Consider the following 27,924-nt stretch of genomic DNA (forward strand, 5'->3'; position numbering starts at 1 on the left):
TGTCACGGCCATGCGAGTCGAACACTTAAAAACTACAAATCCCAAAAGCCCACTGACCTCGAGATTCCCGAGTCGTGTCGCAGATTTTTTTATGAACTTTTGCCACAAAAAAAATAAATGTCTTATCATACATATCGGTTTCCGGTTGAGCATGCAACATGTAGAGTACATAGAAATTGACATTTGTTTCTTGTACCTTTTAATGGACAAAACACCACAACAACGAATGTATTGTATTTTAATTTAAATAAACCAGTAACAAATTAATACCTTTAATAAGCTCTTTCTCATTGAATTGAATCAGCAGAAATTCTCGGACATATTTTGAATCATACTTGGGGAAAAAATTAGATCCAGCATTAAGACCACAAGTTCAGATTTGCACAATATTTGGAGGTAGCCTTGACTAAGAAAAGTGTTCCCATTTCAGTGGCGGCGGGTGGATGGGGAGGCAGGTGGTGAAGTGGAGGAGGGAGACGTTCTGGAGGAGGCCGAGGAGGAGTCAGGAGAGCCTGAGCGCATTCTGGTGGGACTGCTGCTGGGGGAGCCACGAGGGGATGAGTAAGGGGACAGAGCCTGCAGCATTCGTCCACTGTGCTCCTGAATAGCATGCTGCACGAGGACACAAACAGAAAGGTGGAGCTTGTTAGAATGATTCAACAGTAAGAATACCTTGGCACAATGTTGATCAAAAACAGCAGATGCAAGAGCAGTATATTAAAGGAGATAATACAACATATCCACTCATCGGACACTTCATCAGATATGTTTTGTGGTTTTAGTATGCAAGACAGGTGCTATAGAAAAGGAACGGATGGAGGTAGAAATATCCCCAAAATTATATGGGGTAAAAAATATATGTATAGTTGTTCAAGCATAATATTTTTATGAGGACTGAATGTCAAGGTAAACATGCCCAAGCTCCATCTGGTCCAAAAAGCTCCAGAAAGTTTCCAATGAATTCCCGTGACTTCTCTTCCCACTTATGGATGAGGTCCTGGCTCTTCTCCTCCACTCTGTACACAAAATGTTTCGACTTCTCTTCCACCGTACGGACCGTCTCTTTCATCTTGTCCACCTGGTTCTGGAGGCGATATTTCTTCTCCTGTCATGTACATAAAGGTGGTTCATTTCTGTTCAGGTTGCAAAAAAGATACATCAAACATACTGTATTTCAGCCTTACGTTAATGAATCCAACGTTAAGTTCCCGAGCAGTGTAGCCTCTCTGCAGGTTGCGTCGTACGTAAATGTCATAGTCTCGCACAATGCGGGTGATCAGGTCCGACGTTGAGATGCCCTCTGTTCTCTGGGTGGCCACGAACATTCCTGCCACAATGACACACATGACAAATGTTGAAGCTTGAACAAGCTATCCATGCGCCATTTTTCCCATAGATGAGCTGGAGCTGAACCACCTGACCGTGCTACCCAACCGTACATGGCATGAGTAAAATGAAAACTATTGTGATACTATGACTCCTCACCTGCTGCCTTGATGTGCTTATAAACATCCTCTGATCCAGCAGAGGTGTAAGGGATGTCATCATGGGCCACAAAATCAATCTGCACGTGTCACACCAAAGTATTAAAAGCGTCATCCAAAAGGTGGCTTGTTTTTTAACTACGCGACCTTTGACCTTGTGTTTCGTCAGGAACTCCGTGCTGAGGGTCCAGGGAGCATCTCGCACTACCTCGTCGACATAGCGGCAGTGCCTCAGTGCCTCATAGCGCTCGTCCTCGGTCATCACCGTGTAGCCCTTGAACTTGTGCGTCAGCTCGTCACTGCACACTTCATACAAACAAACAAATGCAAGTTCCATTCTCGGGTGATTTTCTTACGCTAAGGTCAATTAATAAACAAGCAAGAGTCGCAGTTTACCTCCCACTATCAGGTGTGTGTTGGGAAACACATTTTTGGCCTGCATCAGAGCTCGGGCATGTCCAGAATGGAAAAGATCAAAGATGCCATCAGCGTACACGCGCACTGGTCTGTTAGCTACAAGAAACGTGAAAGGAAGAATTACATTTTTGATAAAGACTTATTGGTACAACCGTATGCCACGCATCTCAGCGGTTTCACTGTAGAGACGTAAAATAACAAAAACGGCGTGGGGGGAAAAAATCTATGTATTCGCTTCGTGAGGGACAATGTAAAATGGCTGCCAAGGGCTTCCCCACCTCGCAACGATGAATAACACGGGATTAGCAGTCGAGGTTATTATAAACTTTGTTTAATAGCTGCCGTAAATAAAATGTTGCAGTCAAACCAACATCTACAGACAACACCATTTTTAAAATGGAAATCAGTGGGAACCTGGTGTGCCCCTCTTGGCCTGGGCTATGGTCAGCTTTTCATGGGGGACCTCGGATTCATAACCAGTCGACTTGGCAAATGCAGCCGGTTCCCGTAAAGCCTGGAAAGTGGATAATAAGAAACCCATAAGAAATCACAGGGATGCCATGGGAAATTATTTTTTACTTTTTGTCAAAAAAATAATTACATTGAATGGTAGAAAGTACAATAATGTGTTGCTATTTATACAACAGAATGAATCACAGACTCCTGCAGGTGTAACAGCTTTGTGTTCAATTAAACAATTCTAGATCTCACATTGAGTGAGATCATTTGTGAGTAAATTACTATTTACTATTAAGATAAAATGTCCTTTATTTGTCCCACACTGGGGAAATTTACAGCCTCCAGCAGCAAGAATGTAGGCAGAAAGAAGAAAAAACAAACAAACATCGTTCAATTAAGTGCAATATAAATACAAAATGGATAAATCGCAGTGCTATGTACAGTTGTTTTCACATCAATTAATTATTATTAATATTACTGTTGCTATTTTTATTCAGCAGCCTGACAGCAGTCGGTAGGAACGAGCGTTGGTATCTCTCCTTCTTGCAGCGCGGGTGTAACAGTCTCTGGCTGAAGGAGCTACCTAGTGCTGTCAGGGCGGGCTGGAGAGGGTGGGAGGAGGGACTGTCCATCATAGCTTTTAGCTTAGTTAGCATCCTTCTATCGTGTATTGCCGGTTTCAAAGTGAGTCATCGTCCCACCCATCTTATGAGTTATGTCCGAGGTCGAAATGAATATTAAAAGTTCACCTTTTTTTTCTTGCCACACTGACGAGACCAGGTGTCAAACTCGAGGCCCGCGGGCTAGATCTGGCCCGCCAGATAATTTTATGTGGCCCGCGAAAGCAAATCAAACACATCAACTTCCATGATGCTTTCTAAAATCTGTACCAAAATTTCAAATCTATAAGTAAAAGAGGTATTGTAAACATTTTCTTGTTCTCAAACCCCTCATGACAGTAACTTAACTGTTGTCGTGCACCAGTAACCTGATAACATGATAAGCTGTCCACTGTAATAACCGGTGTCGATGAAAGTGTTAAACAACAGTTGAGTTAATTGTTATTCTTTTTTGGTTTTCATATGAGTTCGAAAGCCCTGGACTAGATTATTTTGGGTTTGGATTTCTTTGGGCCCAAACAAAACATCCATTCAAATCAAGAACCACGGGAGATGGATTTTACCCGGCTTGACGCTCTTCTTCGACTCCGCGGGGCCTGTTGCTGGTTGGTGCCGCCTCTGTTACGTCTCCTTCCTGCCATCCTTTTAACGTGTCCAGTGACAACCCTGCACCACTGGCTCCTCAAACAGCCTTTGTATAGCACAGCAGATACAGTATGTGGAAATCGCTATCTACCTCCAAGTATGCATACCATTGACTGGCCCCGCCGGACTCTGATGAGTGATGACGCTACAATGTAGTGAGCAAAGTTCAAGCCGCTACACCGTGGAGTGTTCTTGTCATCCAGTTGACTTCTTCCCATATCTCCACATAGAGCAAGACTGAAACAAAGAATACAATGTTGTGAGAAGCTAATCCAAATGTATTGCATATTTGGATGCGTGACACAGCAAGAAAGTGTCAATTATGATCAGCCGCAAAGCGAAAATGTCAGCCTTTGGAGCCAAACACATTAGGACGATGTGATGTTATATAATTGAATATAGTTGAATAAAGTGTCTATGCAGTCGTTTTGGTACCTCATAAAGGTTGTTGAAATTGAAGGTGTAGTTCAGAAGAGTTGCTTAAAAGGCTGTAAATGTTTATGATGCAATGTTTATTTGCCTCTTTTGTTTGCATTTCCTTCTTCCCGTGGTTGGATGCCAAGTTTTTTTTTGGTATAACACTGTCCTCTGGTGGGTGTAGCAGCAAGACCGACACACAAACATTTTGAAAGGGAACTGAAATAGATATGCGTAATGTGAAGAAAGAATGTGGTTTTGTACAAACTCGGTTGTGAGTTGTGTTGTTTGCGAGCAAAATCCCTTTTGGAATTGTGGCCAAAAAGATCAACCATCTTGGGAACGGTGCTTTTTTTAAAATTAAAAGTGTGACTTTTTAAATGCACTATGTGCAGGTGTATTTCACTACATTTGAATATTGTGGATAAAGTGAATTTATTTCAGTAGATCAGTTCAAAAGGTGACACTCCGGCATCATATAGACTCCATTACGATGTCATGACACTGAAGTACTGATTTCAAGGCACATGGTATGTATAAACCGGCAGTTTGGGTCCTTAAATTATTCTTTTCGTGTGATTCATTTTGGCTCGTCTGTTTCACTCACAATTTTCTGAAAGAATGAATTTGCAGTGACAGGCATGTCCTTCGACTAAAAACCACGCCAATGGGAGACTTGACTAGTGCATGGATACATACAGTAAAACAGTAGACATACCAGGAGTAAGTTGACAAGAATGTTTTCACCTGCGAGCACAATGACCCGGAGCAAGGGGTGTGGCCATCCTGGGGAGAGCAGGCGGGCGGGACAAGTATCTCTCACTCCTCTGACTTCCTGAAGTGAACAGTGCCTCAACATGTAGGGATATTAACACAGGATAGCCTTGTAGATTTAAATCTTGGACCCGACAGGTCAGGGACGACTTCCCTACAACTAAGGTAAGACTCAGAAAGTTGATTCAGTGATTTTACATTTCATTGCAGTCTTTGATTTTAACTAGGAATGCCTAACTGTGTACACATGTCAGGAACCAAGTCAGAGATTGATTTCTGCACATCTCTCACTTCAAGACACATGAGATCACTGCTTGGGAAAAAAAAAAATGCCAGGCTCTGTGACGCGGACAATGAAAAAAAATGTTAGACATCCAGATCCTGTGTGGCAATGTGGGAGGGTCAGTAGATGAGTAACTAAACTGGCCTGTCACCGGGGAGAAAAAAATGTTTATAACTTTGAAACTGCTGTCTGTCTTATGGGCGAGAATACAAGACGCAAAGAAAAAAAAAAGGGTAGTGGAAGAAAACTGCAGATAGAAATGTTGTAATCACTTCGCTATGATGCTGTGTGGAGTGAGGCTACACGATGCATTAATTAATCATGTATTACCGGTAATGTTATGTTTGTGATTTGAAATGAAACTGCTGAGTTGACCTCGAATCCTGTGCGCTTTAAACTCCAGATAAATTTGCATGTGGCTGGCCTCAATCATGTCCCCGTGGCAATTCCTGACATTTCTCTTGGCAGTAAGTGCGGATATATGCCAAGGTAAGGCCCGGTGCTTAAAACGCTGTTGTTGTTGTTGTTGTTGTTGTCGTATGCGTGCACATTAACATCAGCTGTGAAAATGCTTTGAAAAGAGAAGCCGACTGTCATGTGTCGAAATACGTCTTGTACGTGCGCTTTAATTCCAGGAATAGCATGTGTAGTATTTCATTCTCTATTGTATGTGATGACCAGTTACAATAATATTTACGCTATTTAGGTGTGCCCCGGCGTTCCCTTTTGAAAATGTAAAACAAATAAAGGGGAAACAATTTATGCTCTGGTTTGGACGATAGAAAAGTGATCAGATATAGTATGAAAGAAGATGCACCTCGTGTCAGTCTACGTACTGATGTTCCAATTTTGTGGTGCATGCGGGCCACTTGGCCACATGATGATTCTCACCTGATGGCTCTGTGGTTGTGTTGACCCGTACAAATTCCCATGATTCCACACCGCTCGGGAAACTACACTTTGCTTTGATGAAGAATGATTGTTGTGCTGTTGTTATCGCCATTATTTGCGTACAGCCGTGTCATTTGATACTACCCCCAAACAAATGTTGATATCGCGAGAATTTTGTCGGATTTCTCACCCAGAAAAATGCACTGCAATCTATTTTAGTCATACTAAACTCGCTGCTTAACCTTTTGACAATTTCCGACTGAATTCTAATTACAGCGCATTAGCAAATGTCAATGACTTATTTTATAGTTCACACAGAGTGGTAAGGGTGTAACAAAAATCGGTTTTTAACCGGAAAATCGCTTCTCAATTTAAAAGATTCAAGCGCATCGAACCGTCGAATCCATTTCACTTCAAAATATAGCGAGATACGTATCGAGTTACCTTTTATCGGAGAGTTTACTGACAAGTCCATTTAAATGTATGTTAAAAAGATGTAACATTTTGTGTCCATCGACCGGATAATGTCCTAAATGTATACCATCTCCCTCACGTTGTCTCGTTTGCCCCTCCAGCTAAGGAATGTGCCGACCTCATAGATTTAGAACTGGCTCACGCGATCATCGGGACCAGCCTCAAGATAAGGTTGCTGCTTTTCACCAGGGACACAATGCACTGCGGCTCATTTCTGTCACACGTCAACCTCTCGGCCAACCCTCACTTCAACCTGTCTCGGCCTACGACCTTCGTCATCCACGGGTACCGGCCCACGGGCTCTCCCCCCGTGTGGGCTCACCAAATCACGGAGCTGCTTTTGGCCAAAAAAGACATGAACGTCATATTGGTGGACTGGAACCACGGTGCGGCGAATGTGAATTATTTCAAAGCGGTGGAGAACACGCACCAAGCCGGAGAAAACCTCACTGGCTTTCTTAAACTGATGAAGGTACAATTCGGAATTTCATGTCACACCTGAGGTGTAGTCTGACTTATGAAGGCAAGCGAGGCCTTTATGGTGACTTAATTGATGGTCCTTGCAGGAGCACGGCGCCTCTCTGAGTGACATCCACATGATAGGAGTCAGTCTCGGCGCTCACATAGCTGGTTTTGTGGGCGCAAACTTCAAAGGCGCGATCGGAAGAATTACAGGTAAAAAATATTTTCACTCCATCCAATTGTAAATGTCAATATCTGAAAATCTGCGTTATGCATACACTCGCACTGACATGGCCTTTCATAGTACAGTTCAGTTGTATTTAACTTTTAGGTACAATACATTCACACTTTGGGGACAAAACCTGTGCCTTGTTGGTTTGTTTTTTTTTACACTTGGGCCTACTATGCTACTGTATTCTCATGACGGTCATGAAATATTTTTTCAGGTGGTATAAAATCTTTGAGAACCGCGGGTATTACAGTATATACTACATTGCATGTCAACAACCACTGCCAGGCATGATCACGGAGAGTTTTTCAATATAAGAATCATCCGTGGTACTTGCACGCCAGGGTGAGAATAATATACGCGTCATGGTTTTTGACACTTACGACATTTGTACAGCGCTGGATCCCGCGGGGCCCCAGTTCACTGGAACGCCTCCAGAGGACCGTCTGGATCCCACAGACGCCCAGTTTGTAGATGCCCTGCACACAGACATAGATGGTAAAAACAAAAAAACGTTCATTCGTAGAATAAACGTTGTGCGATTGCTTTCACAAGCGTGTGCTTCTCCAGCCCTTGGCTATAGAGGGGCTCTCGGCCACATTGATTTTTACGCCAATGGAGGAACAGATCAGCCCGGTTGCCCCAAAACCATCTTTTCAGGTAACTTCATTTCATTGATTTCTGATCCCGGGAAAAAATGTTTTGACAAAAGTTTACTTTTCACTTTTCTTTTTTTTTTTTTTATAGGAACCGCTTACTTTAAATGTGACCATCAGAGATCAGTTTACCTCTTCTGTGAGTCCTTGAATCAAACTTGCACCAGCAGGGCCTTCCCATGCAGCTCTTTCAAGGACTTCCGGGATGGCAAATGCACAAGCTGTGAGCAGTTCGGTGACGCCGGATGCCCTGTTATTGGTACATACTCAATTATCCATTATGTACGAATTCATTCTGCTTTACAAAAAAAAAGTAATGATCAGATTTGATTGACAGCCAGATAATTATCAGGTTAAGAACAGGTCGATTTTTGTGGTTGACGTTCACGTGATTTAAAACTGAACTTCATCATGCTTACACATTTGTCTTTAATTTTTTTTACCATTTTAACCCTCTGATGTAGCTTAACAGAGTAAGCATACAGATACATATTTGGCTCTGACATCGATTGCGTGATTCATCTTTTCTATCGTTAGACTGCGTCACCATTATCGTTTCTAGAAATTCGAAGCTATTCATTGACGTTTTTCCTGCAATGAAGGATACGACATCGACAAGTGGAAGCACGTTTTGTTGAAGCTGGGCCAATCCAAAAATTATTTCATCACAAATGAAAAGGCTCCATTCTGCAGTAAGTATCATGAGAAAAGTAACAGATGGGATCAGTTGCGATGAGTCACATTTTTTTTTTTACATTCCCACATCCAATATAAATGTATGAACAGCATATAGTCATTGTCTTTGCGGGAGTGTCAATTGATCGCATCTTGTCCGTCAGTGGTGAATTACAAACTGGATGTGGTGGTTTGGAATGAGGAGGATCACTGGGGCTATATCACGGTGAAACTCCACGGGAATGGGACAGACGCTGTGGCAAAGATCGACCAGTAAGTCTTCATTTGAATGCTGAGTTTCCCCAACGATTGTTGAGCCAAGGTACATATTAGAAATTGGAAAAAAAAATAATAAAAATCACGGCATCATACCAGAAGAGTGTTGAGCTAACCCGACAACCAAGGGTCTGAAGCAAACATGACAATAAGCATATGCTATCATCTTTTTTCAGTAGAGCATCCCATTTCAAGAAGTTCACAGAGACCAAGTTGTTCGCCCAGTTTGACACCGACCTCCAAGCAGTGACCAAGATGTCTCTCATGTTCTCCACGGGCAATGTTTTCAAACCCAAATACAAACTGCGTGTTCTCCGGATCCGTCTCACACATCTGGAACGCAACGACAGGTACAGTCACCTGACAATTTATAGGATACCTCGCCCTTCTGACCTGTGTTCACGTGTCCATCACAGACCTCTGTGTCGCTACGACCTGGTCCTGGAGGAGAGCAAAGAGGTCTCCTTCGCCCCACTTCCCTGCCAAGAGTCCAACTTCTGAGACGAGATCACATGACAAACTTGCACCGCTCGGTCTGAAATTGGCCACACACACACACACAATGTGCCACATCGAATGTACTGTCTGTCGGTTCCGGTTATCTGATGCCACTGAAAATTAGGTTAGTTCTCAATCAGATAGATTAAAAAAAAAACACACACACACACACACAAAACTTCAGATATCTCATAACAGTATTGTTTGTGTTCGAAAAGTGAATGTAACTATAGTCATTGCCTCATATGCGACTATTAGTGCCCTTCTACAGGATACATTGTATTTTTCACTGACCAGATGAATATATATTTTTTATTTATTTTTGTGGATGGATTATTAAAAAAATTTGTATAGATTGCATTTTCCAATATGCTGCCTTTAATGGATTCCAACCAACAAGCGACTCATTTCACAGCATTTTTTTTTTGCACACATTTGGAAAGTACAACACTATGCTCTAAGGTACGGTGTAAGTGGTCTGGAAAAAAAAAACTCACAAAAAAAAAACACACAATCACTCATTTGTGCATATTTACGCCTTCTTCTTGTCCTCTCTTTGACTGTACACATTAAGACATGACACATGGAAAACAAAGAAAGTCAACTAAAACACAAAACAATGGAAATTTAATTAAAACACTCCATGGTGTTCTTCTATAAATGAAGTGACACTGGCTCATTTGCTCCTGGGAACTATGACGACTAATAATAATAATACGATATAGGTTTTATACATGTCATCTACCAAAAACAATTTCAGAAATACACGTGCGTTCATTGACCAGACCATGAATCTGCACAATCCAATACAAAAGTTGCGTGAACAAAATGTTGCCCCCGTAAAAGGAAATTGATTCGCATCATCGTGAAGTTATTAATGTAACAATCCATTTTTAAAGTAGTTTGCACTGTCGGTGTAGAAGTGCACTGCATCATGCTGCAAGCAGTTCTTAGTATTTTACTTATTTATATGTCCATCCGCCGGCAACAGTTCTCCGTATGGTGCAGCTTAGTTCCCACACCACATTTGGCTACAAAAATTTGAGTTAGTAATTGGTGTCATTTTGACATGTGCTTCTTCATACGTTGTAGTTCCATCTAAAAAAAAAAAAAAAGAAATATAAAACCACGGATGCCATCGCATGGACAACCAATACACGTGAACGGATGCTTTTGTTTCTTACCTGTAAGGTCAGGCGAATTCTCTTCTCCTCATCCAGCTCATTCATGAGCAGCTTAATTTCCTTGCTGGGAGACAAGATAATGATCTTGTAACGCAAGAGTGGAGGAAAATTATGTCGTCGTGGCTGAGGAGGAGGGTACATTAAAGACCCTACTTGTGTTGACTTTTCATCTGTTCAAACTGCTCCCTCAGTTCTCTCAGCTCGGACTGCAGTCGCTCCAGTGTGGGTGACGAGTGATCTGTTGGACCTCTGAAGGGTGGAGGCGCGGGGTCGAGGCTCGGTGGGGTTTGCCTGGCTTGCAGAACAGCGGAGAGCGCTTTGGGAAGCAGTGGGGAGAGCGACGTAGATGATTGTGTGTGAACATGTCTGGGTTCATTTGCCTGTGAAGAATAGACAGCAAAAAGTTGGGGTTTTTTTTCTAATTTTCTTGCGCTACCCAAGATTATATGACCCCCCCCCCCCCTCCAATACTTACAGTAAGGGAAGCTCCATTCTGATTGGTTTCATGGGAGTGTTCTTGCAGCATTGAAGAACTCAGATTCTGTTTTCTCTCCATTAATAGTTAACACCTAAATGCAGTGCAAGATATTGGGAAGAAAAAAAAACTCGAGCTATACTGTATTCAAGGAAAACTAAATCGTGTCCATACATTTATTCCACAAGCAAGCGGACAGGAAAGATATTTAGTTATATTTTGTAAGATATTACAGGTAATTTGTGTGTTGGGTTAAATATATACCACAGGCCAAAATACACGTACATGCATTCTTAAGGCATGGCTTCATATCTTATCCTATGCACCCAAGCCATAGCCACATAATCAGTGACATTTACGTTCCTTCTCAGGACATGAAAAGCATCACAAATCTTGAACAAGATCATTTTAACTCTTATCGTGGCTGTAGCTCACCGCGCCATACACAAAACTTATTTTCATTAAAAGTGGCTAAAAGATATTTGAAATTTTAGTGCATAAATGTGCATCGGAAACATACTCTTAGTATACACATACATTTCTAAATTACAAGTGCAATTTGAATAAAACAACAGGGGAATGATTCATGTATCTTTTTAAAAGGCAATTTTATGATATAGTACTGCACATTACACAAACCTATAGCGACATAGAGGAATGCAAGTGTGGGTAGAAACATCAATTCATCATATTGACACATTGGCGCGGCGATAACTCGAAACGGGGAGACCACTGTAAAGGACTCCTGGTATGTTGTCATTTTCATGTTCACATCACTCCGGTATGAGCAATAAAGACGCGATACCTCTATTAGTGTTCAAAAGAAATAACCGATACTAATCCTGATGACCAGATTAGTGTTAGTTACTGCACAGACCGAGACGGAATACAAGACACACGCTTACCGTGTTTAGCAATCCTCCCCCAGTGAGATACAGCAGCATCTGTGGTAATTCAACACCGGCCATTGTAGCCTGCTCGGTGTTTTGAAGAGGGGTGCAGCAGTGACGGATGGCTATGTTTAGCGCATGGGCGCCACCCCAGCTCACTTGAATATCACGAGGCCACACAGTCAAAGTGTGGCCGATTGAAGGACGAGTGCTTTTAGGAAGGGTGAGTCAGCACAGGGTTAGGCAATTTTTGATTTTGTGCTTGGCCAGATTTTACTTCAAAACCTCCAAAGAAAGAAAATCTCAAGAAATGAGAATACGCATGAAATTGAGCAGTGGTTTATTTCTTCTGAATTACAGTTGTAATACAGAATATAGGACGCCAGAGTAAAATATCGATTCTGAAAGGAAACTAACAGATTCTTTTATGTTAAACAGTATATCTACAAGAGGGAGCCGTGTCTTTTTTTTTAAGCTGCAGTTTCCTCAGAAATGCACTCCATTTCTCAAAACAGGACATCGGGTTATATAATACAAAAGAATATAATTAACAAGATAGTCCTAAACATCTGTCGCCTGACTTTTTTCAAATTATAACAGTTGTGAAATGACATAAAATCTTACAAATGGAAAAAAAAAAAATACTCATCCTACAAGGCTTTGTTAAATAAGAGGAGTGCATTGCCGATGCAACTTGAATGGTGATTTATTTTTTCCAGTGTTTCCGGTATCAGCACCTTCACCCAAAAAAAAAAAGTGTTTTATTCAGATCATTTCAAAGATGATTACCTCAAACCGACTGCTTGTAATCATTTAGGCACCTGGTATGGTCACCAGCGTTGTTGTTGGGGTGCTCTGTTGTACGGAGGGCGCTGTCGCATCACTCTCATGTTGCGGTACTTTGACATGATACTGTAACTTTTTTGGAACACCGGCTTCTGGTTTGGGAAGGGGCGTGGCACCAAGTTCTCCTTGTCAAAAGAACATTAAGAGCGATTAGCGGTTAAATAAAAACTTTTGTTTTTAATTCCTGGGAGGGATTAGTTCTCATCAATAAATTCTGCATACCATGAGGGGCCGTCGAAAGTTCCCAGACGGCTCAGGGCCAGGTCTCCTCGGGCCGGGAAACTTTGGTCTCTATCAAAGGTCACAATGAAGACAATCAACCCATGTCATCTTTTCACAAGTACAAGACAACACCGTGGAGATGAATCCTTCATTTCGTGGAATGGCTGCACTCACTTGCATGGGTCCAGGTCTTTTGAAGGGCCGGTCGGCCATTAAATTAAGTGGCCTGGAGGAAAACAAAACAAAACAAAAAAAAACACGACCTCAGTACCGCCTGTACTTTGTCAGAATGTTGTCAAGCAAGTACCTGAATGTTCTTTTCTCCAGGTATCCTCGTTTTCTGTCGAACGACTGGGACCTTGAGTCAGCTTTTGATGGTGAGCTATTCAGAGACGCGTCTGAACCAGGGTATGAAAAGAAAGGACAAAATGAGTTTTTGACAGACAGGAAGCATGTCGCCCGTTTGGGAAACAGTGGCAGTTACCGGTTTTTGACTTTGGGCTACGTTCTTTCGCGGGAGAGTCTTCCTTGGACGTGCTCGGGCCGGCTGCCCAGTGAGACACGACGACAAGGTCTCGTTTCTCGATGGGGGAAGATCTGAAGAGAGATAAACAGTCAGGTAAACTAACGCACGCAAAAAAAGGATGACCTATCAAAATCGTGTCAAAAACGGTAATGAACAGCACAGCTTTGTAAGGACGGAAATGAGCATGTAAAGCCAGATGTCACAGGGCGGTACTTACAAAACCATGGCATGTCCACGCTTCTTTACTCCTATATTTGCACTCGCAATCAACCTGAGCACTCTTCAGTTACCCGGGGATCGTTAAAGCGGCCGGTCGGGTGGGTATCGTAAAAAATTGCATCAACAACTCTTCAATCTGCGCTTTATTTGGCCACGACGCTCCTCAAAGATGTTTATGCCCCGGTGCTGATGCCGCATGGTCTATTTTACCAGATGAATGGAAACAAGAGTCGTCATGACGGGTTCTGTAAGTTTAGAGAGAGGGATCCAAACTCCGGCTGCGACTTGGGTGGAGGGTGAACGGGCTCCTCTTCCTTTAGGGACATTGCACGGGCAACGGTTGAGATCATCTTTTCGGTTGACCTTCTTGGGCTTGTACATGCAAACCAGCACCGACATACAAAAGGGGCAAGTTGGGGTACGTTAGAGGTCGTATAGAGTGCACCATGTCAGGCATGACTGACCGAGGATTCGTAGACCGTGGTGCCACTTTGTCACCGCAATGGGAGCAACGAGTTGGAAACGGGGCACATCTCAAGTCTTCAGCGACGCAGCTTTTGCGTTGCCGATGCTGGTTAGGTCTTGGCGATCTTGCCGTCAATTGACTTTCTCATCTTGGTGACTCCGCGCTGTATTCTCGGCACTCGCGCAAGTGAATCGCCGGCATCACTGCGGCATGATTGGGGATTTATGGTTTCAGCAATGGCGTTTTCTGTTGCTAAATCTTTGTATTGCCACCTCGTCTGCACGGAAAAATTGGGGCTGCGGCATGAATCTGATGTGCACATCGTTCTTCCAAGTGGTCAAGAGAGAGGCTGACCTCTGCAGTGCGTCAAAGTGTTTGTCTTCCATCGCTTCTTCAGATAATTTTCCTCTTCGTTTCCGTGTGCAGCCAACGTGACTGCAAAGTTGGCCGTGAGTAAAATTTTCTAGGCATCATAAAGTAAAAAATCTTTTGCTGCAATGAGCGATGAGTAAAGAATCCAGCAGCGTGTAAATTTCCTTCTTTTCGTGAACAACTCCTCTTCGCTGGAAACAAATTCCCGCTGAGCGCCAATGCTCACACTAGCATGAATTTGGGGACATTTCTTAAGCATGCCTTGTTTTTTTGTGGTCTTTCATCAAAGTAAGACCCCGGGATCTCTCTTTCAACAGTCTGCGTGATTCAAGAGGCCAGGCGTTTTTAAAACATGAGGGGGAAACTCCTTTCATGCTCGAGACAACCGACAGATCGGGACGGGGCTTCGGGAGCAGTGCCATACATTTTGTGCCAGACTTCGACGGACGTTTGCTTTCACGGTACAGGAGAATAAACGCCATCTCTTTCTGGAATATGCAGATCGGAGATGGCGAGGGGGAGGAGAATCGGAGTCGCAGCATTTTGTGCATCGTGTCTTCTTCATTTTTCGCATGTGGTCTCACGATCAACATATTCTTTCTTGACCTCCCAATTCTCATCATCAAGCCCCTGCGAAGAGTGCAAGAAGGAAAATACCGTACCTGTGAGTATTCAAGGAGCGACGAGACTCCACCTGTTCTTTTCTGGTATTAGTCTCTCGCAGGGACCTGCTGGCTTTCTCTTCATCTCTGTCGGGGGACTGTTGAGCTCTTGTGTCCCTTGGTTGCAGCCTTTTCAGGGGAACCGGATTACCCTGGAAGCGTTTCTTCCTCATTGCAAGAATAGAGCTGGGTGGTCCCCGAAGGGGAATGTCACCCGGATGCGGTCTGGGTCTAAAAGGCGGAGGAATTCTTAGTCTCATGGGAGACTCAAATCTCATTTGTCTGCCTTTAAATATGAAACTTTTATCCCTAAGTGACAAGGGTCTACCACCAAATGGTCTGGGAATACTGAGGAGTGGGATTCTCTCTCTTCTGGGGTATTTTGGGCCACTGTGATCCTGTGACGGGCTTGAAGAGGACATGGTGACGTCTGATAGTCTCCTCTTGCGGGGACCCGTCAGTTGCCTGTCCTGGGGGCTCCTGTGGAAGGACGATGAGGGCGGCGGGCCTCCTTTCCAAGGTGGGGGTCTGAAAAGGGGCAGGCGTGGAACATCTTTTGCACTCTCCATGCTGTGGGGTCTGCCACCCTGCCTCTCCATGGGACCACGCTGCCTTCTGGAGTCTTGCTCAGATGACCACCTGCATATCCATCAGACAGAAGAAATCGTTACAATAACAGATCCTCCTGCCAATTCAAGTGGGTGGCGGAGCTTTTTATATAAAGCAGCCCCGTTCCTCAAGGCCACGATATCATGAAACTGGAGGAAGAGGCAGCTCATCATTTTCAATGACAAAATCTAGACCGATTACAGAAATCCTTCTCAAAGGCAGGTGAAAGCACATTTATATCAGATCTTATTAACACCCGTCAATTATTTAAAGGGGAGCTGGGCATCGGGCATTACGAGCCATGTAACTGAGGTCGGCATCAGGGTCCGCCTTCTTTTTAATCATTTTAACCAGCTGGAGGAGCTGCTTCCATCCTGTACCTCTCTGGAAACGAGCCTCTCCCATGCATCTCCCTTGGGCTCCGATGAGGCCCCGAAGGCCCGTGTTGGCCATTGTGTGGATGAGAGAAGGCTCCGGTGTCGGTCCATCGCTTCTTGCCGTGGCCAGAGTCCACAAAGGGTCTCTCCCTTGGACTCGCATCCCCACGAGGGCCTCGATACCTATGCTCCTGGTGGGGGAAACCAGGCTCTCTTTTGTGGTCCCTGAAAGAACCCTGATAGGCAGGTGCAGGGCCGCCGGGCCTCTTGTCGCCGGGATGGCCTCGAAAACGTCTCGGGGAAGGTGACCTGTGAGCTGAAGAGTGGCCATGGGGAGGAGGCCCCCTATGACCCGGGGACCCTCGTGCAGGACTGCGGGATGATGACTGATGCTGGGCATGCGGGGAGCGGTTTGGTCTGGATGAAGGCGGTCTCCTGTGATGGCTGTGATGCGGTTCCATTTTCGGAGGATATGATTGATAAGAATCCGAATTTTGTGCCCTCCAGTTATTAAAACGCGGCTCTCGCTGGTCTTCCATCAGTGGGACTCTTCTGTTCGGTGGGGGTCGACCTCGACCCCTTGACTCTCTCCAGTTTTCATGGGGCTTTCCTGGGTGACCATGAGGGTCTCTTCTTGTTTTGGAGTTCGGGGAATAATTACCTTCTCTGGCCCCACTCCCATGACCATCTCCATAAGCTCTGCTGTACAGAAACAACGCGGAAGGATAAACCATTTAAATTATGCAGCGCTAACTAATAACACATTACTTAATGTGTGGATGCAATTCAAGATCAACGTATGCGATACCTTGGCTTCATGCGTGGAGATTCAAAATGTGGTCAGACAATCTTCTGTGGTGTATCTATCTACACTCTAGAGAAGGACAAAAAAGGTAAATGTCAAGGTTTTGCTGATCCAGTACTGTACAACCACACTAAGCCCTACAAGTAAAAATTAAAGAACTTGATTCGTCTTGGAACTGATTTAATGATAATGGTGTAATCCATATCTTCGATGTTAGCGATTGAAACAACTCTACAAGCTTCAGAGTAGAACGGTAGAATTGATGGTCAAAAACAGTATACACACACACACAAATATATTATTTTTTTCTAGCACCGTTTGTTAACATTGCTTTTAAATTATCATACAACGAGCTCATTCGCCTGGTACGTACTATGCTGGCTAATTTCAGTCCAGGGCCTGCAACCGTTTTACCTCAACCCACAGTTCACGCTCGACAAAACAGTAGTTTCATCGGGAAATACACACATTTCAAAACAATGTTTAATTTCGTTTACGCGGTTTTAGCTCACAAACACAAAAAGGCTCACGACGGTCGTTATCTTACCTTGATGCTAAGCTAATGAAAGCAAAACCACGCGCAGTTACCACAAAATGGCATCCACGTACGGCTGGAATATCGATACTTGGACAACTGCACAGAAATCTTACTTTCGTCCTAATAACATATGATCGCGTAAGAATATCATAAGTGATTTTGGACATCTTACCAAAGCGCAAACGTCGAACACTTAGCTTCACGGAATGCTTGCAATTTAGCTATTCTCTTTCGTTGTCAGCCATGGCAAAGGTTCGTCCCTTTGGCCATGACGCAACACGGAGAACGTTTACTTGCTGGTCACGTGACTAGCTCTGAGCCAATGGCGTTCGCTGAAGTACGAAAATCCTTTCGGATCAAGACGTGATTGGTTTGTACCAGGGAGACGCACTTATGGAACTGAGTTCTGTGTGTACGTGACTGATTTTAGAATCGCATGATTCTCAAGGCGCTCCCTTATTTTTGCCACTTTCCAAAATAATTTGAAGAAAAATTGTGGTTCAGCAATTACTGGTACGTAGGAAAGTATGCATTACGCATTATTAACTTGGACATTTAGTGTTCTGAATATATGGCTTTGTACATCGATGTTACTCGATCAATCTTGATAACACTAATCAAGCAAATCATGTGAGACAAATCGATTCATTTCAGGCCCTATCCCACTGAGCGGCTAACAATTGCGAGTGCTTGCAAAGGCAGCGAATGTTGTTGCGTTATCGTCCGGGTTCTTTCAGGATTGCAAATGTTTGCCAGTTCCAAGCATCCAATTTACAGGATATGTCAATGGGCCATTGTTACTAATCATGTATGAACAATAAAAGACAGTGTTGATGACTTTATATTTTATTGAGTTGATCATTTTTGGCCATGATAACCAAGCACAACTCAACAGTCACAAAAGTCACTCCTCTTGAAATATGAGCCTATATGGTTCTATTTCCGCTAAAATGTATCTGCAAATGAAATATTTTTCTTTAAATTCAGTTCTGGAAATAAATCAAGCCAATTATAAACCACTCTATGCAGAAGATTAAATGTCTGATCTATCAACGAACATTATAAAGGCCCTTGCAGGGGAGAATGGAAAGTTGACATATATTGGGCTACATGTGCTAAGCAATGTTACTTGGACAAGATTTTGGGCATTCAGGTGTTAAAGGTCACACACTGAACCTCATTGCACAGAGGGAAAAAAAATCGATGTCAGCACAGTGGTAGCACAGATATCAAAAGCTCTTCCTTCAGGTCATTCCAAAATGAATCTACATTTAGACACTAAAACCTAAACGTGGTTGTGCAAGCATTTTCAAGGCCCTCAACAGTTGACAAATTTTCTTATTTCTTAAAGTAAATCTATGAAAATATTCGAGGCAAGGTTGAAAGTGCTCATTGAGCCAAATTCACCTTTGTAATAAGATCAAATCAATTTCACTGCTGCACCAATCCAAGTTCAGATTTCCTTCCAATTTGCAACAAACATCTTTTTTTTTCCAGCATCATCTTCATCGACCACTTACAGTGCTGAAGTCTCAATACGAAAATCACATCAAATTGTCTTTAAGACTATGGCTTTGGGTGAAACACAGGATACACCCTGGACTGCTTGCCAATCAATCACAGGCCCACCCTTACTCCGTTATCCACATCTGCTACATGTGATTATATTGCAATATCGCTAGGGGTAATTTTAGTAGCTGTCAGTTTCTATGGCTCTTGTCCATAAATGTATTGGTAGATGTCTATTTTCTAAATGCCAGCTCTAGTATGTTTAAAGGAGAAAACGTTGGTTGCATTAGTGGATATTAAGTTGATTCGAGGAGGGTGGTGACATCCCGATGAGCTTCGAGTCCGACATGGGGCTGACGACCCCCTGGATCAGATTTTTGTTGCAGTCGCCGACGTTGCCTTCAGAGGTCCTTTTGGAGCATGTGATGCTACCTGTCAGGTCCATCAAGTCCTGAAGGGCCCGGGTGTTACTTAAGCTGCATTGCTGGATTTCATGAACTGGTGAGAATTCTGGGATGGAAATCAATTCCTCCTTTGATGCTGGGCTGGAACATAAACACAGAAGTATCAGGATTGATTCTCAGGGTATCGGATTGAGCGCAAGTGGACTGTTGGTGGTTGTCTTTGAAGATGCGCTGCATCTCGCCCGAGCAGACTTCTTCTGCCCGCCAACAATAATTGTTTTTCTGAAATCATTTTGCCTAATCTCAATCGATTCAAAGCCTAAGAATATCATTGATTTTAAATGAGCTCATTTAGAAGATCAACGTGGCTCACCTGATGTCCATGGACTGCACCTCATCAGAAGACCGCCTCACCTCCGGTGGCTCCAGATGAATGGCGGATGGTTGTCGACGTCCTTGTCTTTCGGGTTCCCCCGCCCAGGAAGCCGCTTTCAGTTTGTCTACCTCAGCTGTCACATGACCTCGACTAGAGATACTTTCTGCCCTCGTGACTGCTCCATGCATCCCATTTTGCTTAACTGCGCCACCTGCCTCACTGGTTGGTTCTTTTGTGAATGGGTCCTTGTCTTTAAATTTGATTCTCGGCTGCTTGTTTGCAATCATTTGCACTTCCCTCTCCTGTAGTCGGGGATCGTCCGCACCCTCCTTGTTCAGTTCATCTGCAACTATCCTTTTCCCGCTATCAGGAACACTGTGAGCTGGCATCGCTTCAGCATTGTTTTCAACACGCTTCCGATAGTCCATCTGTGCTGTAGCTTCTTTCTTCCCCTCCCCGTCGCTTGTGACCCGCTCTTTACACCGTTTAAAGTCTTCCTGAGCTTTACTTTCGACAGTCTTTAACTCTCCTGTGGAGAATAACAAACATCACCGTGGGCTTCACTTCATTTGAACCGCCCGGCATTCATCAACCGCATTGGATTTGAGTCAAATCTCACAAGTGGTGATATGGGATGACGCATACCCGCTAAATTTTGTATCACCCGGAGGTCTTCTCTCTATGCCTCCGCCGGGTGTATTGTTTGCTTCAACAAATAAACACTTCTATCCAAAGAGATTTCTCGTTGTCTCCAGCTATACCGCTTCTTCTGTCCACGGCCTCAGGAGTTGGCGCTTATCCCCTTTTGATATCAGGCACAGGACAGTCTACACCCAGGACTGCTGGCCAGTCAATCACAGGGCAAGTGTAACAGAGAGAGGGCCAACGATGCAGGTTCACAATAAGCAGCAATTGAAGGCGAATGAACATATAAATAACCTCATCAAGTTGTGTGCTAGATTGTCGCATGGTCTGCGTCCAACTTTAAACACCCTTCCTATTCATTCATTCATTCATTCATTCATTCATTCATTCATTCATTCATTCATTCATTCATTCATTCATTCATTCGTTCATCTTCCGTACCGCTTGATCCTCACTAGGGTCGCGGGGGGTGCTGGAGCCTATCCCAGCTGTCTTCGGGAAGTAGGCGGGGGACACCCTGAATCGGTTGCCAGCCAATCGCAGGGCACACAGAAACGAACAACCATTCACACTCACACTCACACCTAGGGACAATTTAGAGTGTTCAATCAGCCTGTCATGCATATTTTTGGAATGTGGGAGGAAACCGGAGCACCCGGAGAAAACCCACGCAGGCCCGGGGAGAACATGCAAACTCCACACAGGGAGGCCGGAGCTGGAATCGAACCCGGTACCTCTGCACTGTGAAGCCAACGTGCTAACCACTGGACTACCGGGCCGCCCCCTTCCTATTGTAATATTGAAATAATTCTGTCCATCAGACGAGCATCGGTGTGACTAGCCACAACCCCCATCTGAAAATATTTGTATTCGTTCAAACAATCCACTGGTAATTTGAGAAAATGCAGTTGACTGTCGAAACAAACTTCTTGTTCTTCAAGCTACCAGTGGGAACAAGACATAACAGTTGAAGTAATGTGCCTGGAAAAAGCTGGGACAGAAGTAGAAAGATAATGTCAAGGGCACATTCTTTTATAGCCAGCTCCCATGGCGCTTCACTACATTAAATGACATAATCCACAATAGAGCCAAATAGCCCCTCATTGCAACGGGATTTAAAAGTGTGGGAGCTAACATTAGAACAATGACGTAGCTCATTATGTAGGCGAGATTCAGCTGCAGCCAATCTCATCTGAAGTACGCATTTGACAGATTATATACATACAGTAGGACAGAATGGCACTCACTACAATGCAAGCCATCCGCCCAAATTGGATCAGCAACAAATTCTTTACTCACCTGATGCATTTGGCTCAATTTTGCCAAGATCTCTCATGCATCATTCACTTATAAATAAAAATGAAAAAATAATATTGTCGTTTTGAAATACCTTTTTTTCCGGGAACCATGCACCACCACGACCATTTTTTTTTTGAAAATCACTCAAGCAGGCAGTTTTTGCATGTGCCCGCTAACAAGCAGAAAACAAAACCTCTGTTGAAAAAGTATTTTTTTTTTCAATGCGCCAGCTCGTAGCAATAGGTAGCTGCCATGCACGCGGCTGCGAGGCATACGAAAATGGCTGACGTAAGCGGAAGAAGCAGACCAAAGTATGCGCATGTTACCTAAATCAATACTAACCTGGTGGTGACCTGGTCTCCACCTGTTCGTCCTTCAGATTCAATGACAAATAGGACGCAAAACCAAAGTACCATCATCAAATTTAATAAATACACAATCAACAGAAAATCAAATAAAGTATTTTTTTAAAAACTTGATAAAATGACACCGTGAAATGAGCAGGTGTTTGAAGGCAGCAGGGTGACTGTATGAGAGGAAGTCTCTTACGGTACCTTCACATCAGCTTCCCCTTTCCTCGTTCTCTTCATGATCTCCTCAATTCTCTGCAAAAAGGCGTCAACATGTAAGTATGTGTATGGAGTGGAGCGCAAAAAAAAAACTTGTCCTGTTTTGTGATAACCTTCTTTCTCAGCTGCCTCTCCTCCTCTTCCTGTTGCGTCTGCTGTTCACGGTCTTGACGTTGACGCTGAGCTTCGACGTGGGCTTGAACTTTCACCTTTTCTCTCTTTTGAAGATATTGAGCGAAAGGTAGAATGAGATTAGCGGTCATTATTCATCTTTACCGATGCTGCTTATTTGTCAGTAGAATGGCAAATTTTAATTGCTGGTACGTACATTTTGGGCTATTTAAAGTGCCTGTCAACCCACGTGTGAAGCTACGGTATCAAAATGTCTGTTAGCAAGCCGCTGAGATTTTGGTGTGGCCACTGAATTCTTTTTATTCTTTTTTTTTTTTTAAATTTAATTCTAACTCAGGGCTCTCAACAAAATTCTGGAGCGCCTGGTTATTGAGACATTTTTCAAGACATCTGTGAAAACATTTTGCTGAATAAGGTCCATTTGAGCAATAGCCATCCGGCATGATTTCCAATAATCTCTTACTTCTGTGTCTGTTTGCTCCTTCTCCTGCACATCCTCTCGCCGTTTGTCTCCTTGTTGCGTTGCCTCGTCGGAACTTGTGCCATTTTCGCCAGGCTCCTTGGCCTTAGGCTGCTGTTGCTCTTGCGCATGTTGTCTGGTCTGCTGTTCACGGAGCCTGACAACAGAGCACATCATACAAATTCAATCCACTCTGCCTTTAATTGGACCTTTTTTTTTCTCACCTTTCTTCATCCGCTTGCTCTCGTTTTTTGTCCTCCAGTTCTTTCTGTGCCCGAGCCTGGCGTCTACGCTCTGCCAGCAGCCTGCTAGCCTCCTCCGCATTGGTTATCCCGGTTGCTGCCTTCCCTGCGGTCGTGCATGGCGATGATTCTGTTGAGCAGATGCACGAAGACTTAAAAAAATCAAATAAATCACACGTGAGTTAAAAAGGTGATTTATCATCTACCTCTTTTTTTCTCTCTAGTTTGAGTGCTATGGTCTGATTTCTTCTCGGAAGGGTCCTCTTTTTTCTCAGGTGCGTCACCTTTGACGGCTTCAAATGGTCCGGTTTTGCATACGTCAACTGCACTGCGGGTATGGCCGGGATTTTTTCCCACCATCTCACCCTGTTGTGCTTTACTCGCGGAAGGCCGAGGTCCGGTGGGAGAGCTGTGGGACTCGTGGACACGGATGGGAGACTGCATTTGTGTCTTAGAAGCCAATCTGCGGGTATACATTTGACAAAAATTCCAGCAAAATACAGTTTCTCAAAAACATTTGGAATTTCATATATCGTGTCATTTTAGCACCAGCAAAATGATCTCACTTGGAGGTAGTCGGAGGTGTCGTCTGTTTGATGACACTCGCCGGCGATTCCGATCTTCTCGTCAAATACGGACCACCCGGGGAGGCGGTTCTCCTCTGCCTTCGCAGACGCTCTTTCTGAGAGGAACAGAGAGCTTTAACTTGTTTGTTCTCACAGAGGTGACAAGTGGAGGCGCCGAATGTCGGCATGTGCCCTGCCTAACCTTGGGGGTGTTGGGAGTGGACCGAGAGCCTTCCACTAGTCCGTTTCTGTGGGCATCAGCGGAGCTCCGCGAGTTGCACAAAGGTGACCTGCGAGGGCTGCAAGGCGCTGCATGACCACAAAAGAGGATTGCTCATGAAATCAAATGGCAGCAGATCGATATCAGTTCAGGGAGTGTAGGCTTGTCCGCAAAGTGTCATATTTATAGCCACTTGCAGAAGCAAAACCATCAACATACTCATTTATAAAGCAGCCACTTGAAATTTTACTCATTTTGCCAAATTGAGTCTAGCCGATGCATCCTGAGTGGTATGTGCCTTATTTTACAAATGAGTGCAGAATGCAGGATAATGCAAAACATTCTACAGTATATAACTGACACGCTATAACACTGAAACCCAAACTTCAACATTATCCTGAGCACGCCCAAAAAAAAACCAAAAAAAAAAAACTGTTTGCTTGCCGCTCCACATGACCTCCGATTCCATCTGTCGCCATCTGTGAAGTGTAATCTCTAAAAAGTGCGGCCACGTCTATTTTGGTGTGTATGCATTTATGTTCTGGGTCATGTGCGACTAATCTTGAAAGAAAAAAAAACACATCATTTGCTGATCAAAGGTAGTTAAGACCATTTTACAAAACCATATCATATTAGAAATGGTGGTAAGAAAGTACCGGTACTTCTGAAATCCCTCCAAAAATGAATCATTCATCCTTTAAACTGATTCATAACCAGACACACAAAAAACATGCAGGCATAACTGTGGTTTACCTTTATGCGTGGGGAATTGAAATCCCACCCAAAGGCAAACAAATGCAGGGATAAAATTGTAACAGTTGCATGGGGGGTATATACATTTGGGAGTGGAGGTGGCTGAGGAGAGCCAAACATTACCAGATTCGCTGACAGCAGGTATAGGGGAGGCAAGGCCATGGGAAAGGGTGGAGGCAGCAGAGAAAGAGAGCGAGGCATTCTCAGTGTCACCTAAAGTCAGCGGGTGGAGCAGAGCAGAGCATTATGAACATTTCGGGTGAGGCCGCTCTAGCCTTCGAGACCAAGATATGAGTTGAGATACCCGCACTTTGGTACATGGAACTTTTTTTTTTTTTCATTTGAAGCTGCGTTGGGTGGCGCAGTTTTGTCGGAAACATTTTAGTAAGCCGGGGCTACACAAATGCCAGTGCAGATATGTCACACCATCCTGTCTTGAAGGGTATCGAGGAACACTCAATTCTACTCGTGCATTTTTATTTCGAAAAGTTGAGCTGTAAGCAGTCATCAGGCCAAGACAAAAGTGCTCACTAAAAATGGTGAAATCTTAAGAGTCAAATGCATTTAATAAAGCATCCTTAGTTGTTTGCTGTTTCAAATGACATATTTTCTTCTTTTAATCTTACTGCCACAACCTGCGGAGGCTTATACGTTCTCACCTGCTACAACATGGAAGCCTCTGCTCCAGCGTTTTTGTCTGTTCTCCAGGCTTAGGCTGCGCTCCAGGGAGCGTCTCATCAGGGCCTCCAGCCGCTCCTAAATGCATCATAGAGGAGTTTTTTTTGGTTAAAGCGACCACTTTTTCCATCTTACGTTTCCAAGTGGCAAATCATTTTTTGGATCAATTTGACCCCTAGCATTTGAAAATCAATATTACAGGTGATTTTTTTTTTTTTTTTAGGAGGCTCTGTATTCAGCTGACCCTCTCCTCCTCCAGCTGCAGTCTTCTCTTCTCCTCCACCGCAGCCCGGCGCAGCTCCTCCTTGTGCTTCTGCTCCTCCAGCCGCTTCCAGCGCTCCTCCACCGTGCGCTCGTACTGCAGTTGAGAGCGACGCTCCTTCTCCCTGATCAGCTGCTCCCGTGCCGCTGAAAGAGGTGAAGCCCAATGTGTCGCGTCAAAAAATAACGATAAAGAGTGAAAGGGCGACCTTCCAATCCAACATCATAGTCTTTCATTAATTTCAGTTATTTCAAATCAGTGTTAACCCAGAATTTCTGAGGGAATCGACAGTCATGAGGGTCAAGCTGCAGCGCTATCTGCAGAGACGCGCTTCTGTGGGATACACGAGATGCGGAGGTCTGACAAAGCTCATCATGTCAGCGAGCCAGGGAGCTCATACTAAATGATCTACTGGCAAAGCAATTAGGCAGTGAGGGGCAAATGTCAGAATAGGAATCCGAAAACCGTTTCAGGGAGAGTGAAAAATACAGAAATGTTTAGATGATGTGACCTGTGCTTGAAAACTGTAAGCTCTCTTACCAAGGCTTCTGTCCCTCTCCTCCCGTCTCTCTTTGGCTAAACGCATCCTGTCATCTGTCTTCAAAAATCCCTCCACAACTGAACGGTAGAAACATCAGGGGAGAATCAATACAGACTAATTGCAGACGAAAGAAGAATGTGACACTAGAAGTGTGACACTTACTTGGTTTGCTGGCAGGGTTGGTGCTGATGGTCGCAACCAAGTGTGAAGGCGACGCAAGTCCATTCAACAGGGGCTTCTTGTCTGTGTTTGTCGCAGCTTTAATCGCCAAGATGGAACGAGAGATGGGACATTTGGTTTTGTCTCAACAGCTGCAGCGTTGATATCGATTACTCACTTGTTTTTTTAGTTCTGGCCGGGGAGCCGTGACTGCTTGTTCCATTTCTCTTGTCGGGAAGTAGCGGGACAGTTGGAGGCGCCATCTTTTCGACTGTAGCGCAGAAAACAAATAATTTGTTGACGCAAACTCATACAAGAGACAAATCCACATTTATGTTTTCGCGACACATTGACACAATCATTACTGTTGGTTGTACTTTGCGGTGGTGTCAAACTACACTGCTGCATACCGACGTTCTAATATTGCGGAGCATGTAAAGATAAATTGTTGTGGTGCAAAACTGTTTCAAACCACTGCAAAACACAATAAAAAACATCTGGTTAATATTATCATCATAATACTGCGAAAAAGAGGGCTTCCGTTTCAGACAATTTGTCTCCGATGGGTAGTGAACCTCACTCAGTGTGATATGGGCATGGCTCTGTTCCCTGCACTGAAGGAGTCATTGACACGATTACAGGAAATGGAATTACTGACCTGCTTATGTTTCTCTTGTTTCAGGGTGTGGAGGGCCTAACAACGACTTCAAATTTTACCATCATCATCAGCATCTTCATCACTGGCGGGGGAGGATGCTCGTAAAAATAATAAGTCTAATCTCTAGGGGGCCATGTGAATGCGCTCAACACCCTTCAAAGCTCTTCGACGACAGAGTGACGTCACTGCAATAACAACGTATATCTACGTTTTTCCTTTAAATCTCCAACAAGGCTTCCCCTTCCGGAAGCACAATTAAACAAATTACAGAAAACACGAGGACGTCTATTGTAATGTATGAATGGATGGATAAATCGAATGTGTTTTCAGGAAAATGAAGCATGGCCATGCTGCATCGTCATGCACACATTTAGCTATTGTTTGCATCGAGCACACGGCGCACATTTTTTTAACGACTTTATTCGCGAACCTGCAATAAAGCCTCACGAACACATACAATTAAAGAATAAAATATTATGTAAATATTTACCTGCTGCCACTGTGTCGGACGCTGTTACTATGTTGGCCATGGATCGCACGAGAAAAGAAAAGCTGCAAACCAGCCGCAGTGACGCCGCTATGCAGCTCAGGTGTCCGCTTTCATCAACGAATCTCAAGGGAATATAACAAACTCAGCATGAACCTAAATAGTTCCAATGAAGGTCATGGCAAGGGATGGGGATGAGGAGTCTGGCTCGGATGATGCTGGCGTGATATATCCAGTGAACACAGCGGAAACATGCACTGACTGCATGACGCACTATACAACCAATGGTGGGAGTGTTTGAAGAAATTCCATGTTTTTGGATTCTAGAGTCTCATAAATAATATATTGGTGTGTGATATATATTCCCAAATATATTAATAATATACAGAATATATATTTTATATAAAACAATTACATGGATTCACTACACAGAGTAAAATATGTTGTGGTGTTACTATTATTATTACTATTGTTTACTATTGTATTTCTTTTTGTTGATTTTGGTATATTTTG

General features: G+C 43.8%; 4 protein-coding genes across 12 annotated transcripts; 1 reads left to right on the plus strand and 3 right to left on the minus strand.

Moving 5' to 3' along the window:
* Window positions 1-222: 222 nt before the first annotated feature.
* Window positions 223-4,330, minus strand: pcyt1bb (phosphate cytidylyltransferase 1B, choline b). Of its 3 annotated transcripts, none has more exons than XM_052046780.1 (9): window positions 3,717-4,330; window positions 3,544-3,622; window positions 2,316-2,415; window positions 1,881-1,997; window positions 1,639-1,790; window positions 1,486-1,564; window positions 1,185-1,327; window positions 917-1,105; window positions 223-612 (listed from the first exon to the last, which is right to left on the minus strand). In XM_052046780.1, exons 1-9 carry the CDS (start codon window positions 3,728-3,730, stop codon window positions 427-429), a joined length of 1,059 nt encoding a protein of 352 aa, XP_051902740.1. In that variant the 5' UTR covers window positions 3,731-4,330; the 3' UTR covers window positions 223-426. The 3 variants fall into 3 exon arrangements, with proteins under 3 accessions (XP_051902740.1, XP_051902742.1, XP_051902741.1); XM_052046782.1 differs by having other exon boundaries at window positions 3,733-4,328; XM_052046781.1 differs by lacking the exon at window positions 3,717-4,330 and having other exon boundaries at window positions 3,544-3,710.
* Window positions 4,331-4,692: 362 nt separating this feature from the next.
* On the plus strand, window positions 4,693-9,620 carry lipia (lipase, member Ia). 3 transcript variants are annotated; one of them, XM_052046769.1, is made up of 11 exons: window positions 4,694-4,981; window positions 5,503-5,588; window positions 6,566-6,936; window positions 7,031-7,139; window positions 7,552-7,653; window positions 7,726-7,815; window positions 7,903-8,070; window positions 8,414-8,503; window positions 8,651-8,759; window positions 8,942-9,112; window positions 9,179-9,620. In XM_052046769.1, the coding sequence occupies exons 2-11, from the start codon at window positions 5,513-5,515 to the stop codon at window positions 9,261-9,263; spliced, it is 1,371 nt and encodes a 456-aa protein (XP_051902729.1). In that variant the 5' UTR covers window positions 4,694-4,981; window positions 5,503-5,512; the 3' UTR covers window positions 9,264-9,620. The 3 variants fall into 3 exon arrangements, with proteins under 3 accessions (XP_051902727.1, XP_051902729.1, XP_051902728.1); XM_052046768.1 differs by having other exon boundaries at window positions 4,698-4,981; window positions 8,939-9,112; XM_052046767.1 differs by having other exon boundaries at window positions 4,693-4,981; window positions 8,939-9,620.
* Window positions 9,621-11,508: 1,888 nt separating this feature from the next.
* Window positions 11,509-17,783, minus strand: si:ch211-114c12.2 (uncharacterized protein LOC336578 homolog). Of its 3 annotated transcripts, none has more exons than XM_052046762.1 (10): window positions 17,617-17,783; window positions 16,917-16,971; window positions 16,112-16,810; window positions 15,123-15,761; window positions 13,362-13,474; window positions 13,185-13,275; window positions 13,052-13,103; window positions 12,878-12,946; window positions 12,631-12,780; window positions 11,509-12,546 (listed from the first exon to the last, which is right to left on the minus strand). In XM_052046762.1, the coding sequence occupies exons 2-9, from the start codon at window positions 16,925-16,927 to the stop codon at window positions 12,640-12,642; spliced, it is 1,815 nt and encodes a 604-aa protein (XP_051902722.1). In that variant the 5' UTR covers window positions 16,928-16,971; window positions 17,617-17,783; the 3' UTR covers window positions 11,509-12,546; window positions 12,631-12,639. The 3 variants fall into 3 exon arrangements, with proteins under 3 accessions (XP_051902722.1, XP_051902724.1, XP_051902723.1); XM_052046764.1 differs by having other exon boundaries at window positions 12,144-12,546; window positions 16,112-16,807; XM_052046763.1 differs by having other exon boundaries at window positions 12,144-12,546; window positions 12,631-12,777.
* A 498-nt stretch (window positions 17,784-18,281) lies between these two features.
* On the minus strand, window positions 18,282-27,692 carry map7d2a (MAP7 domain containing 2a). 3 transcript variants are annotated; one of them, XM_052046753.1, is made up of 17 exons: window positions 27,415-27,692; window positions 26,445-26,537; window positions 26,270-26,365; window positions 26,107-26,184; window positions 25,549-25,712; window positions 25,286-25,382; window positions 24,627-24,839; window positions 23,856-23,962; window positions 23,654-23,769; window positions 23,294-23,550; window positions 23,070-23,217; window positions 22,849-23,002; window positions 22,367-22,471; window positions 22,239-22,289; window positions 22,027-22,057; window positions 19,738-20,269; window positions 18,282-19,505 (listed from the first exon to the last, which is right to left on the minus strand). In XM_052046753.1, exons 1-17 carry the CDS (start codon window positions 27,452-27,454, stop codon window positions 19,247-19,249), a joined length of 2,541 nt encoding a protein of 846 aa, XP_051902713.1. In that variant the 5' UTR covers window positions 27,455-27,692; the 3' UTR covers window positions 18,282-19,246. The 3 variants fall into 3 exon arrangements, with proteins under 3 accessions (XP_051902713.1, XP_051902715.1, XP_051902714.1); XM_052046755.1 differs by having other exon boundaries at window positions 24,750-24,839; window positions 27,415-27,689; XM_052046754.1 differs by lacking the exon at window positions 27,415-27,692 and adding an exon at window positions 26,925-27,123.
* Between the last annotated feature and the right edge of the window lie 232 nt (window positions 27,693-27,924).

The sequence above is a fragment of the Hippocampus zosterae genome, chromosome 16, assembly GCF_025434085.1.
Source record: "Hippocampus zosterae strain Florida chromosome 16, ASM2543408v3, whole genome shotgun sequence".
In the NCBI taxonomy this organism is placed as follows: domain Eukaryota; kingdom Metazoa; phylum Chordata; class Actinopteri; order Syngnathiformes; family Syngnathidae; genus Hippocampus; species Hippocampus zosterae.

Bases quoted from the DNA above. Each gene is read 5' to 3' on its own strand.
- pcyt1bb (XM_052046780.1), bottom strand. The intron at 2,416-3,543 runs GTAAAATCCATC...TCCACTTTCCAG, and splicing joins GAAGAAGAGCGTCAAGCCGG to GCTTTACGGGAACCGGCTGC. The intron at 1,565-1,638 runs GTCAAAGGTCGC...TGACACGTGCAG, and splicing joins AGTTCCTGACGAAACACAAG to ATTGATTTTGTGGCCCATGA.
- lipia (XM_052046767.1), top strand. From the start codon at position 5,513: ATGTGGCTGGCCTCAATCATGTCCCCGTGGCAATTCCTGACATTTCTC. The intron at 7,816-7,902 runs GTAACTTCATTT...TTTTTTTTATAG, and splicing joins CCCCAAAACCATCTTTTCAG to GAACCGCTTACTTTAAATGT. The intron at 8,760-8,938 runs GTAAGTCTTCAT...ATCTTTTTTCAG, and splicing joins GCTGTGGCAAAGATCGACCA to TAGAGCATCCCATTTCAAGA.
- si:ch211-114c12.2 (XM_052046762.1), bottom strand. The intron at 15,762-16,111 runs GTACAGGATGGA...ATGGATATGCAG, and splicing joins AGAGGCTCGTTTCCAGAGAG to GTGGTCATCTGAGCAAGACT. The intron at 13,475-15,122 runs GTACGGTATTTT...ATCTCTCTTCAG, and splicing joins CGCTCCTTGAATACTCACAG to ATCTTCCCCCATCGAGAAAC.
- map7d2a (XM_052046753.1), bottom strand. From the start codon at position 27,454: ATGGCCAACATAGTAACAGCGTCCGACACAGTGGCAGCAG. The intron at 23,770-23,855 runs GTTAGGCAGGGC...TGTTCCTCTCAG, and splicing joins CCACTCCCAACACCCCCAAG to AAAGAGCGTCTGCGAAGGCA. The intron at 23,218-23,293 runs GTAGATGATAAA...TCTGCTCAACAG, and splicing joins AACTAGAGAGAAAAAAAGAG to AATCATCGCCATGCACGACC.